The sequence below is a fragment of the Halichoerus grypus genome, chromosome 2, assembly GCF_964656455.1.
Source record: "Halichoerus grypus chromosome 2, mHalGry1.hap1.1, whole genome shotgun sequence".
Taxonomy (NCBI): domain Eukaryota; kingdom Metazoa; phylum Chordata; class Mammalia; order Carnivora; family Phocidae; genus Halichoerus; species Halichoerus grypus.
In genome coordinates, this window is record NC_135713.1 from 31,880,082 (window position 1) to 31,893,589 (window position 13,508).

At 37.8% G+C, this 13,508-nt stretch overlaps 2 protein-coding genes across 8 annotated transcripts in view; both read right to left on the minus strand.

Annotated features, from left to right (window-relative positions):
• TTC33 (tetratricopeptide repeat domain 33) overlaps positions 1-5,830 on the minus strand; it is a 36,830-nt gene extending 31,000 nt beyond the window's left edge. Inside the window, exons 1-2 of one of the 4 annotated variants that reach the window (XM_036068476.2) lie at positions 5,689-5,830; positions 1,592-1,813 (exon numbers count right to left, since the gene is read on the minus strand). In XM_036068476.2, coding sequence (XP_035924369.1) covers positions 1,592-1,812 — 221 coding nt within the window. In that variant the 5' untranslated portion in view covers position 1,813; positions 5,689-5,830. The other 3 variants (XM_036068477.2, XM_036068474.2, XM_036068475.2) reach the window with 3 other exon arrangements.
• Positions 5,831-8,826: 2,996 nt separating this feature from the next.
• PRKAA1 (protein kinase AMP-activated catalytic subunit alpha 1) overlaps positions 8,827-13,508 on the minus strand; it is a 33,397-nt gene continuing 28,715 nt past the window's right edge. For all 4 annotated transcript variants that reach the window (XM_036068466.2, XM_036068465.2, XM_036068467.2 and 1 more), the window contains one exon: positions 8,827-11,779. In XM_036068466.2, coding sequence (XP_035924359.1) covers positions 11,535-11,779 — 245 coding nt within the window. In that variant the 3' untranslated portion in view covers positions 8,827-11,534. The remainder of the gene's footprint in view (positions 11,780-13,508) is intronic.

The following is a 13,508-nucleotide window of genomic DNA, read 5'->3' on the forward strand; positions in this document are numbered from 1 at the left end:
CCCTCTCCTTCTACTGCTCCCCCTGCTTGTGCTCTCTCACTCTCTCTGTCAAATAAATAAAATCTTTAAAAAAAAAAAAAGAAAGAAAATTAGAAAAATCTAAATATGGACTGCATATTAGTTTACAGAACTGTTAATGTTCACAGATTTGACAGTTATGGTCTTTAGTAAGAGAATATCCTTATTCTTTTTTTTTTTAAGTAGGCTCCATGCCCAACATGGGGCTCGAACTCACAACCTAGAGATCAGGAGCTACATGCTTCACTGACTGAGCTAGCTAGGTACCCCAAAATATCCTTATTCTTATAAAAAGCACGCTAAATTAGGAGAGAGGTGTCATTACGTCTACAACTTACTTTCAAACAGATCACAAAAAAAAAAATTGTAAATTTATAATTACATGTCAGTGTATGTATATGTATGTATAGAAATAGATAAATAAAGCAATTATTGGAATTTTTTATCTAGCTAGCAGGAACACAGGGATTGAACTATTATTTCAACTCTAATATAGATTTGAAATTTTTAAAAATAAAAATGTCCTTCTCCACCTCTGTTATAAAGATACCCTTCCATATTTTCTTTCATTAACTGTGTAGTTTTACATTTCACACTGAGATTTTTTTTAGCTCTCTAGAGTCCATCTTTGTATGTGGTATTAGATACAGATCATTTTCTTTTCCTCTGTAGAGAATTCCAGCTTTCTCTATAGAATCTACTAATCAATGGGTCCAGTCCCCACTGATTTGTGAAAGAATGATTTTTGGTCGCAGTGAAAGACCTAATCAGAGACAGGGGAAAAGGAACAAGAAAGTAGGAAAAAAAAAAAAAAAAAAGGAAAACAGAAAAGGGTAAAGGGAGGGACACCTGTGTGGCTTAGTTGTTAAGCGTCTGCCTTCGGCTCAGGTCATGATCCCAGGGTCCTGGGATCGAGCCCCACATCGGGCTCCTTGCTCCATGGGAAGCCTGCTTCTCCCTCTGCCTGCCACTCCCCCTACTTGTGCTTGCTCTCTCTCTCTCTGACAAATAAATAAAATCTTTAAAAAAAAAGAAAAGAAAAGAAAAGGGTAAAGGGTGAATAGGAGAAGTATAAGAGGTTAGCTGAGGAAGGCCTGAGGATAAATGAAACTGTTGTCAAATTCCTGTGCACCAACCATATTTACTGAAGTATATAAAAGCCAATGGAAAAGGATAACTGAACACCTTTTAAAAAAAAAAAGCACATGCCCTCAAAGCCCTTCAGGAAACACCTAATTTGTCTGGTATATAATAACACAAGGAGGAAGTTTCCAGAAACTAAACTATCTCCTACCAACCAAGAACTTGGATTACATTTTACTTAGCATTTACCCTTCTTCAGACAGAACAAAAATGATGGCAAAGCAGACATTCCAAGAATCTTAAAGACTCTTCTACAAACTTTCAGACTTCATGGGACTGTTTAAAGGTGTCTTTAAAACTTCTTACTTATTTGATTAATTTAGCACCTAGATCAGATTTTTAAAACATGAATTTATAGAATTCATAACTCTTCATCTCATTACTGACAGAAATGTAAACTGTTCTCTATAAGAAAACTCTAAAAACATACCTTTTATTTTCAGCCAAACTGGCTCCTTCATCCTTCAGCTGCTTACTTTTCTCAGCACAGCCCTCAAAGAGAATTTCTTTCCTACGTTTAATGGCATGAAGCCAGTTCCCTTCTTCATTCTCAACTACATCCTTCTCATCGGCAGCTTCAGCTTCAAACTGCTGGGAAGTGACCTTTGAGACCTTCTCGCCAATTTTCCTCTTCCATCCAAAGGAAGCCATTCTGGGAAATTACAAAGAAACAGCTTTAAAATTCAAAGTTGGCCTTTTATATAAGTTCCCCAAATAACAGGTGAAGAAGGGATAACAGAATCAGACTGTCACCACTTTTTAAACTCCTAATTAAATAGTGGATCAAAGCAATAACCAACAAAGGGTGCTCACATCATAAAGAAAGCCAACCGGACAGTATGTATCTCCTGGTGGAAGGGCCATTCCACCTATGAAGTACCTATGAAGGTCAAAAACTTCTGACCTATATGAAGTCAAAAATTAATCCTGAATCAGATCAAGCCTACCAAACTCTACAGTTTATAAGAAACCTGTGATGTAGATGAGCATGCTAGATAACACGTCAGAGATGAAGACAGCAAATAACAAAAACTAAAGAAAAATAAAACTGGTTTCTTCAAGAAATAACCTTCCAGGGGAAAAAAGAGAAAAAGATGGAGATAAAAAGAGACTACAGAGACATACTAACCAAATATAACGTGTGCATCTTGTTTAGCTCTGGATTCAAACACGTCAATGGGGAGGAAATAGTTATGAAATATCAGGGAAAATCAGAACACTGATATTTAATGATATCAAGGAATTACCACTATTGTTTAAGGTATGATAATACTATTGTAATTATGTTTATTAAAAGAATGCTTATCTTTTAGGAATATATACTAAAATATTTCATATGAGATTAAATGATATCTAGAAATTGTTTCAAAGTGATCACCAGTGGTGGGGGGGGCAACAGAGGAGAAATATAGATGAAAAGATTGCTCTGGTTGATAATCGATAAAGTTAGTTGATAAGTACACAGGATTTCTTGTACTTTCCTTTCTTGTAAACATTTGAAATTTTCCACAATAAAGAAGTTTTTAAAAGAGTCAAACTTGATAAATAACTTAATTCACAGAACTACTGGGTGAATCTAGAAGATAACAAATGTTAAACAGTTTTGTAAAGCAGCAATGATACACAAATGTAAAGGATAAGAAAGAAAGGACAATTGATGAAACAAAATTAAAAAAAAACATAGAAGCATTCAACAAGTATTTATTTAGAGAAGGGACTTATTGAGGGATCCAAGATTACTGATGTACATGGCTGAAATAAAATATAAGTAATCAACAGAAGGAAGGGGACAAAAAAGTAAAGGGGACTATGAAGTTATTCACATGAAGAGGCCCAAGATAATGGCAGAACTTGGAGGGGTGGGGTGCCTGGGTGGCTCAGTCGTTAAGCGTCTGCCTTCGGCTCAGGTCATGATGCTAGGGTCCCGGGATCAAGTCCCGCATCGGGCTCCCTGCTCAGTAGGTCTCCCACTCCCCCTGCTTGTGTTCCCTCTCTCGCTCTGTCTGTCAAATAAATAAATAAAATCTTAAAAAAAAAGAACTTGGAGGGGTAAGAAAATTACAGGTCATGTGCCTAAATTCCTAATGAATACAAGGAAGTTTCAATAAATTGTAGCAATCAAGAAACGCACAGGCAGATTCGGGTGAACCACATGCTCTCCACTGGAACAGGAATTGTTCAAAAAGCCCAGGGGAGTAATGTATTATAAGCTATACTAGGGAATTAGGACAATGCCAAACTCTCTCCCCAGACCTGTTATAATATAGAAGAATGAGTTTCCTATGTTTGAAGGGGACTGTGAGTAACTTAGGGGAAGAACAAAGAAATGGCTCAAAATGAAGTGTGATTACTATGGAGCAGAAGGCCAGAGACACAGAGAGAAGACAATGTAAGAGAATAAATCATTAGGAAGGTCTCATAAGATATCAGGATATCTAGATAAGAACTCTTGTGTTTATGACTGTCCCTATGACAAGAAGGAGGATGATTACATTTTCTGGCTTCAAGTTTCCAAATGGAACTTTGTTTCTAAATCAGCAATGTGAGGAACCAGGTAGTATGGGAACCCTGTTAACAGATGAAAACCTGGTGTATTTACTAAAGGCAAATTACATTAGAAATCATTGGTCAGGTCTATATTATTGGGAGCAGCGGTTAAGGTGGAGAGGAAAGGAAAAAGGAACAGAGACCCACATATATTTTTTTAAAAAATTAATAGGTAATCAGACTCCCATTACCCTCCCCCATCCTCCAACCCAAACCATTGCTCTAAATGTCAAAGACCCCAGATGGTGGTTCTCTACCATGTATGAAAAAGTCACACACAACAGTGCCTCAGGTGTTTCTGCCATCTTCCTCCACAAATCCTTTAGGCTCTTCTAGAGATGAGAGGCTGTGGACGTGAGGAGAGAATGACATTACAGGGATATAAAAGGCCTAATGTCCACTAGTAATTGACAAGTTTAGCCTTGAAGAGAGCAAGAATACATTCCTCTCAGACAAGAGTTAATACTGAGTGAAAAGTACAGGCAAGTTCAAGGATAGGTGGAAAAGATAATGAAGGATCTCCTATCCCTAAGCTTCACATTTCCCAAAGAAATAGGCAGCTAGTCATCTGCTCCAAGTAAAGGGAAAAATAGATTTGAGTACTTGAGAAGAATAGAAAAGTTCCAAAATAGTCATTATAGAGAATGGGAAAATAGGAAAAGCAACAATAAGGGATGAATAAAGATAGAAAACAGTATCAACCTTTTTACCAGGTTAAAAAGCATGAATCTGTGACCAAGGCCATTAGCACAGCTTTGTATTTTCTTCAAAACTGTCTGGAGATCACAAGAGCATAGTCAATACACTCCAGAATAAGTGCTATTGGAGAGTAAACAAAGGATACTATGACTTCAGTGGAGACACTTGAGGCTTCTTGGAGGGGAGCCTGATAAATCTTGAAAAGTAAAAGCTAGCCAGCCTTCAAAGGAGGGTGAGTCCTAGGATATATGCAAAACAGTTTCTAGCCTGAAAAACTTAACACTCAGAGTTGATTCAAGTATCTTAATTAGTACTAGTTTATTGTTCCTCTAAGGTTATCTGACTTTTTATAAATAAGGCTTTCCTCAATCTATAATTAGATGCACGAGGCGCCAACATCCTAGCCTTTAGGTGTTTTCCCCTGGATAAGAAGTCATATGGGTAAATCATAATCATACAGGTTTCACGTTAAACTCATGAAACAACACAAATTCAATTTATACAGACTTATAGTTAATGAACACCATGAAAACTCTAAACAACAAAGTTGTGTTCTAAATTCTTCTGCTGGTACAATGATCCTTACAGTACGCATTCAATTACTGTGGAAGGCTGGACAGTTCACCCAGCCACAAGCCGAGAATGCCTGTCCTCACTGCATCGGAGGATGCAGCACCCAAGGTGAGAAACCACCAGATGAACACCATTAAGAAATCGAAACAGCATCCTTCGGGTACCGGGATGTATTCAGAGGTAAGAAATTCAAGAAGCAATTTACCCAAAAATGTCCCCGCAAGAGAGAAACCTGTATTAGCAAGTTCCCCGTGCGAAGTTCATAAAGGCTGCCCTGGACGTCACCCGCGAGTTCACCAGGCCGTCCTCAACTGCAGACACCGCCATCGCGGGGTGTGAAGCGAGCTCGGTGCCGCTCCTCCCACCGCTAAGGGAAGGTCAAAGCCGCACCGGCCGCCGTGGAAACGCGGAAGCCGCTCCCGACGCAGGCGTAACGGAGGGCCTGACCCCCTAGAACTGCTCCTCTCTAGAGACCAACCTTAGTGTCCCGGCTCTGCCACAGCCCTGTTGGGTGTCAACTCCGACGTCTGAAGGTCCTTTCTCCCCTAACCACAAGACCCACCAGCCTTATTTTCCTCCACTTCCTCCGGCTTCCACCACGGTCAGCGTAAACCCCCGTTACCTGATGACCACTCCCCTGGTCCCGTGTTTACATTGTGCTTGCCCTTTTCCCACCGGAAACGGAAACTAACATGCCCGACAGCCTACCAGCCTGCCTTTGGTGCCAGGTCTCCCAAGAAACTGGCCTGGCCGACCCGGGCCGTCGGAACCATGCAGCGAGGAGGGCAGGGAAGAGGCGACTCTCAGAGCCCTTGTGGTTGCCAATCCCTTTCTCGGGACCACAAATCCCAGAAGTCACTGCGGCTGTCCCCACCCCATTACCCTCTGGGATTTGTAGTTTGAGCCACCCGGGGCCGGAGCGCCCTCTAGTAGCAGCCGGGAGCATCTGGCGCACGGGTGACCGCAGTGCGTGAGCGCGGGAAACTACGGCTGCGCAGGTTGAGGTGCGCGCAGAGAGAGGCAGCCCGGGCCAGACTGCCCGCCCCTTTCGGTCGGCAGGTGAAACAGATGAGGCTGGGGGATTGGGGGGTAGTTCATGGCATTACGATAGGACCCTGCTCTAAAGGACTTTACAGCCTAGCAAAGAGACCGGCCAGACACAAAGGACAGAAGCAAAACTCCATGGGAAGGAGGACCAGGGGAGCAGATCAGGGAGGCCTGTGGTTCAACTGTAGGCTTCATGTTGGAAAAAAACAAGTAAGTTGGGCCCAAAAGAACTATAACTTGAAAGTAGCTGTGGTTTATGTCTTGAAAGTAATTAAGTGGGGCAATGTAACACAGAGAACTGTTTAGGAAAAGATTGTTAATTTATCGATATAGCTATCTTGAGCAAAGGAAGATCATTTTTGTAGACCAGGCTTTCTCAACCTCAGCATTATATTTCAAACCGTATCATCTTTGTTGGGGAAAGGGAGGCTTTTCTGTGCGGGGTAGGATATTCAGCAGCATCCCTGGAATCTATCCACTAGATGCCATTAGCATCCACTCCCACACCACTACCACCAGTTGTGACAACCAAAATTGTCTCCAGTCATTGCCAAATGTCCCTGGAAGAAAAATCGTTCCCCCACCCCTGCCCCACTGAGAACCGCTGTTGTGGAACAATGATGCTCCAAGGTGATCCTCAGATCCCTGAGGGTTGCCAAGACCTTTTCAAACTATTTTCGAGTCGCAGGAAGACATCATTTGCCTTTTTCACAATGTTGACATTGCACTGATAATGGGAAAGCAGTGATGGGTAAGACTGATGGCAGCTCAGCTGGAATCAAGGCAGTGATACCACACTCTGCTGGTTGTCCTTGTATTCTTCTCCACCACACTCATAGTACATACATACATACATACATACATACATAATACACTCAAGAATGTCCTTCATGAAGCAGTAAAACTTATTTTATTAAAATGACCCTAGATACTCATAAAGTACTTCTCCTGTATATTGGAGTATGAGGTCTCAAGTAAAAGCACTTGTGAGATTGCATTATAAACTGAAGTAGATACTTTTTTTGTGGAATACAACTCTTATTGAGAAAAACAACACCAGCAGTCCCACTGGTTATTCAGGCTTGGGTTTGTGACTGGCCTTACCATGAAAATAAACAAATGGAGTCTGTTAATTTCAAGAAAAACAATTTACGGTGTTGCCAATAATATACTGTCATATAGAAATGTATCATATAGAAGTATATAACTTCTGATATTAGTTATAAAAGACACAAAGGCAGTGGCATGTTTCTTAATATGAGGAGAAGCTGACACGGCCAGGTTCACTGCAAACCTAAAACACTGAAAATTCATCAAGCCAAATATTTAGGATTTGTGCACTTTTCTATGTTATATACTTCTATAAGCCTTTAAAAAAACATGTATTTCCCTGACAAGACACTCAGAGCAGGATTTATGCCTTATGGTCACATTCTTAGTGCTTGGTTCATAGTAGCTATGAGGGGATACAGTTTGCAGAGTGAATAAGTGGTGCTTGAAGCTATACCCCTTTCTAGGGGTCTTTCCTAAAACTCTCAAATAATTTTCCTCTGGTAAAGGCTACCTCCAACACTAAGTTTTCACACTTCACCCACCACTTACTTTAGCCTATGAACTTGAGGTACCTCTTAATATATTTAATACATTTCTCATGCTGTTTATAGACAATATGATCATCTTCCAAGTTGCTAGAAACCCTCTAAGTTTATCATAGTTAACATTTACTGGCATTCACAATAAATAGAACAGTCTATTTGTCTACAATAGAACAGTTCAATAAATAATGATTTTTCAAACAAGAGAATTTATTGTACAATTTTATACAGTCAGGGTAAATAAATATCTGTAGCAATTTATAAATTCACTAAAGAACAATCTTATGTGCTGTTCATAACATTCTTTAGTACTGTTTTGTTACAATTGTCAAACTATTTTGAAGATTTAGAATGCCAACAATCTAGCCCAGTCAAGCCCTAACGATGCCATATGGGATATAAGAGTTCATCATAGTTGAATTCTAACAGTAGTGGAATTCTAACCAAATCCAATGTTAATAAGGAAAACTGGTAACCACTTTGGCTTTTATTGTATTTATCTTAATATATTGTTCAGGTGGTTAGTTTTTAGATGAAATCAAAGATCAGTAATTTAGTTGAGACAACAATCACAATGTTTGAGTGCTAAGGTGTGTCTAAGCATGACATTTTATATTTAGACACATTGTCAAAAAGGTGCACAGGTGGTCAGCTATGAACAAGTGTTTTTTTTTTTAGCTTTCCCAGAAGTTAAAAAATTTAAGCACAATGTAACATGAAAAATGTTTTTATCATCCGTTTTCTAAATCAAAGTATTTTAAATTATATGCTTAAATATACCCCAGTCAAAACATACATGAACACATCTCGGAGATACTGTACTACAAAGATTGATTTCACCCTATTACCAATTGATGGTTATGTTCTATGTGGAACTTCAATCATCTTGTCAGGAGAACTCACAATGAAAATGAGATTTCTGCTGTGCGTGGAGAAGATGAACAAGAGTTAGGGGGAAAGATTTAAACAACACACGTGTGTCTTTCATTCGGAGGGTGCCAGGCGGAGCAGAGATGCCCAGAGCTCGCCATCCAGCCATAGTCCACCAAGCATTCATTCAGTGTGAGTGGTAGCGCTGCAAGGTCAAAAAGCGGGGGGCGGTGGGGGGGGGGGGGTGGAGAGTGAGAGCACAGGACTTTTTAAGTATAAAATCATTTAAAACTCTGAAAAACTACAAAAGCATCTCGAGAAAATATAACCAAAGTAAAAGCAATGGAGTTTATTTCAGTGAAATTAAATTAGATATATTAAGCTCCCATATCCCCACAACCTGGTAGAAAAGTTCCTCTCGGTGAGAAATCATTTATTTTAATGGCAAAATTTTTACATATCAGTAAAATCTGTTATATTTAAAACTATGTATACAGTACATTTCTGGCAAAAACCTTATACATCTTTCAGTTGTCAAGACAAAGTAAAAATATGGTTGCATAAAATCACAAAAAATATAAATTGCTGAAAAGATAATAAAAAAAGATTAAAAATCATTTGCATTGACTCCCTGTATCTTCAGTTAGTAAGAATTTGCAAACTACAAATTTTTTTGAAAATTCTGATGCAACCTTGACATATTCAACCAAAAGTTGTCATTTCAAATATCCCAGCTTAAAAAAGAATTTACTGCAATAATCTGTGCATTTATCATACTATTTGTACAAGTGCAATATTTAAATATCTTCAAAATAAAATTCAGTAACTAAAAGGAATCACAATAACTTAATAAGAAGCAAAGTTTACAAAATTAACAATTTTTAGAAGGTCCTATTTAATTGGTTCCTCCTTTTGTTCTCCCCACCCCCCACAACAGCTTATAGAGACATTATGAAGATGTCTTAGTTCTATATACAAATCTGTAACTTTAAAAATACAGTCTTCTGTTCTTAACATCAGAAACATAATGCTGCATATATAGACCCTACATTAAATCAATATCCCCAAAACACAGGGCCACATACAAGTTATAAACACAGTTTTGAACTTAATTTAAGTTGAATTCCTATTATTTTATACAGCTTTCAGATTCTAAGTTGAATAGACAAGCCCTGGACAAAAAGAAGCAAGATTTTTCTTTTGAATTCAGTGCATGTTTCTAGGGGTGCTGGAACCAAATCTACAACTACAGTTAACTATGCAAGCTATTAAGACACTTGAGTACATTACTGCCTGGTTACATAGGTGCTCACTGTATTTGCCAAAAACAGTCCTATAATACAAAGGTATGAAATGAGAAATAAGATAGCTCTTTTGCAATGGAAAAATGATTGATACCAAAAAAAATCAATACCTTGATGTTAAAATAGTATAAGGCAATTATGGGTGATATAGTATTTTTTATTTTTTATTAGCATACACATGACACCAATTTTAACTGAGGAGACTTTAAATTTTCATTTACAACTACTACAGAATGCTACTAGGAAAAAGGAAAGAGCAAGGAAAAGAAAATATAGAGATCTTACAAAGATTAATTAAGCATCTTTAGGTAGTTCCCATAATGCTACTTTTTAAAAAGTGATTAAAATCCAAAACATATGTGACCATTTAGAACTAACTGATCTGTTCCATATTTTACTGAAATAATAATGTCATATCTAAGGAGATATAACCAAATGCAATGTGTAAACTTTCACTGAATCCTGGTTTGAAATAATGAGCTGTGTAAGAAATTTGGAGGACAACTGGGGAAACCTAAATATGCATGATTAGATGACATTAGGGAATTACCAATTTTATAGGAGCATTATAGTTTTTTAGGAAAATGTCATTATTTTTAGATGCTTGAAGTGTTGAGAGTGATTATGTCAGCAACATCCAAATGGTTCAGGGGGGAAAAGCATATATATATATATATACATATATATATATATACATACACACATATATATACACAACTATATCTATATACATATATAGATATAAACCAAACATGGCAAAATGTTGACCAGTGTGGAATCTAAGTGGTGGATACACATGTGATCACCCAACAGCCTTTCAATTTTTCTGTTTTTAAAAATGTTCGTGATAAAATTTGGGAGAAAAAGTCTTATCTGAGCATTTAAACACTTTGTAAGAAATGTTCTGTGTGCTAAGTCAATTTAAAAGATACATAATTGAATAGCTAGAAATTTTTTATATACATTCAATACTGACTGACATGAGCAGCGAAATTTGTGAGATTGACGAAAACATGATTTATTTATAGTATATGCAACTCAGCTCTTGTGACAAAAAGAGAAATTTATGTACAGAATATAGTGAGACAAATTGTAAGATTTACCTTAGTGCCTAGAATATCTGAATATTTAAGTTCTGTGCGTTTTTGGACTTACCAAGCTAAAGAGAAAATTTTAATTATGTCTAATATCTTTGATGTGCTTACCAGATACTAAAGAATATTAAGGGAAGAGACATGGAAGAGTCATCCAGACTGTCACTACTGTTGGAAGATACTTGCTATTTAAGAAGATAAGGAGCCCCCAAAACAAAATCACCTATAAAGGTCTCTGGGGATTCTAGGCAAATATTTATTGAATAAATTTGTGAAGCAGTTATGTAACACATCAACATGTAATAATATATGAAGGCCTTTATGGTAAATTAATATTCTACAAAGCCCTGTGTACACTAAATATAAAATAGCCAAATATCAAGTGAGCCTGAGAGACCTATAATTCATTGTGAATATTACATTATGCTATACGCCTACTGAACAATGAACAACAAAATTATCTTAATTCATTTTTGCACATTAGGCTTTTAACTATTAATCATATTCCAATTCCTGTGCAAACTGCATTCCAAAAGGCCAATCCTTAGTTATAATTATGTATAACTTGATTATAAATGGAAGCATTTGGCTATGATTTATTATGCATGCTTATTGCTATCAAAGAAATAAGCAAAATTTTAGGTTTACTGTGCAAGAATTTTAATTAGATTTGCACACATCTCAAAAAATTCTATAGTGTGACTTCCAGGTCTTGGAGTTAAGTCAACAGGAGAAGAGTCAAGTGAGGTCACAGATGAGGTAAGAGAAGCTTCTGAGGATTTTCCTTGAGCCTCAGCATCTGAATCATTCCTTTGGCAAGATCGATAGTTGCTAACTGATCCCGATCTCTGTGGAGTAGCAGTCCCTGATTTGGCTTCAGTAATTTCATCTGTAGAAGAAAATTTCAATGTATTATAATCCATGACACCCCCCCAAAAGTTTAATAGTATTTAATTTGCTTCTTTGAAACCGCTGACCAGCTATCAAGACCATGTTTATGCTGAATACTTTCTAAAATAGAGGTGATGAGTCTGTGTTAAACCATTTGCCTTTTTTCCTTACAGTATGTATTCTCCTGATGGCTAATCAAGATTGGGTACAGTACATAGTTACTCATCAGTCTTGCAATCCAAAGTTAAGGGCCCAATAAACTAATAATATGGGGCTCAATAAACATCCTTCCCTAGTGATAAAAATTAATCCCTCTGTATTAAAATCATAGAATAAATGCACTTAAAATTTGGAAATAATACTGGAAATCACCTCATCCAACTCTTTGTTCTACTGATAAAAAAAACATAAACCCCAGAAAATGAAGTGACTTGCCATAGGTAATAAGTGAACAGAGAGGTAAATCTAGAACCTGTATCTCCTATCATTTCAGTAGTTTTTACTCTCCCACTTTCTCTTCATATTTAAGATCTCATAAAAGAGCAACGATTCCAATAAACAGAAATCAAGGAAAGCCTAAAGTTGGGAACAGAGTACAAAAACAGTAAATGCTCGGGGTGCCTGGGTGGCTCTGTCGGTTAAGCATCTGCCTTCAGCTCAGGTCATGATCCCAGAGTCCTGGGATCGAGCCTGCTTCTCCCTCTCCCTCTGCCTGCCGCTCCCTGCTTGTGCTCGCTCTCTGTGTCAAATAAATAAATAAAATCTTTAAAACAAAACAAAACAGTAAATGCTCATTCAACTGGCAAACCCAGGGGCTAATAAACCCATGGTTATAAATTTGATCCAAATACAATGAGAAATACAAAATCCATTCCATATCGCAGACTAGATGAGTATGTGTTAGCAGATAAACAGCATCTGGACAGATAGATAAGCAGACAAACAGCTCTAGCCAGTATATCACCACTCAGATCTGTTGTCTTTCTGATGCTTGGAAGGTACTATCCTTTGGTTTATAAAGAAGACAAAAAATTCATAGGTAAATCTCATCTAATAGTTCCATACAATCTTAGATGACCAGAAGTGGTAATATATCTTAACTGATTTGGCCAATGAAGAACTGCCATAAACTTGTACTTAAATAAAGGCTCGGTTTATAAGAGAACATTTATATATACAGTTATACTCTTTTATAATGCTGGGATAGAAAGAGTATTTACCTGAATTATGAATCACCTGTGTTCCATCAAGCTTTTTAACAGATAACATAAATTAGTTTTTAAGAGGGTATTCCCATGGGAAATCTGAATTAATATAAATTTCAGGGGTGCTTGGGTAGCTCAGTCGGTTAAATGTCCAACTCTTGATTTTGGCTCAGGTCATTATCTCAGGGTCGTGGGACTGAACCCCGCATAGGGCTCCATGCTCAGTGGGGAATCTGCTTAGGATTCTCTCTCTCCCTCTGCCCCTTTCCCTCTCAACTCTCTCTCACTCTCAAATAAATAAATAAAATCTCTTTTAAAAGATTTATTTATTTGAGAGAGAGGACGTGAGAGAGCATGAGCAGGGGGAGTAGCAGAGGGAGAGGGAGAAGCACACTGCCCGCTCAGCAGGGAGCCCGATGCAGGACTGGATCCCAGGACCCTGAGATCATTACCTGAGCCAAAGGCAGACGCTTAACCAACTGAGCCCCCCAGGCACCCCTAAATAAATAATTTCTTTTTAAA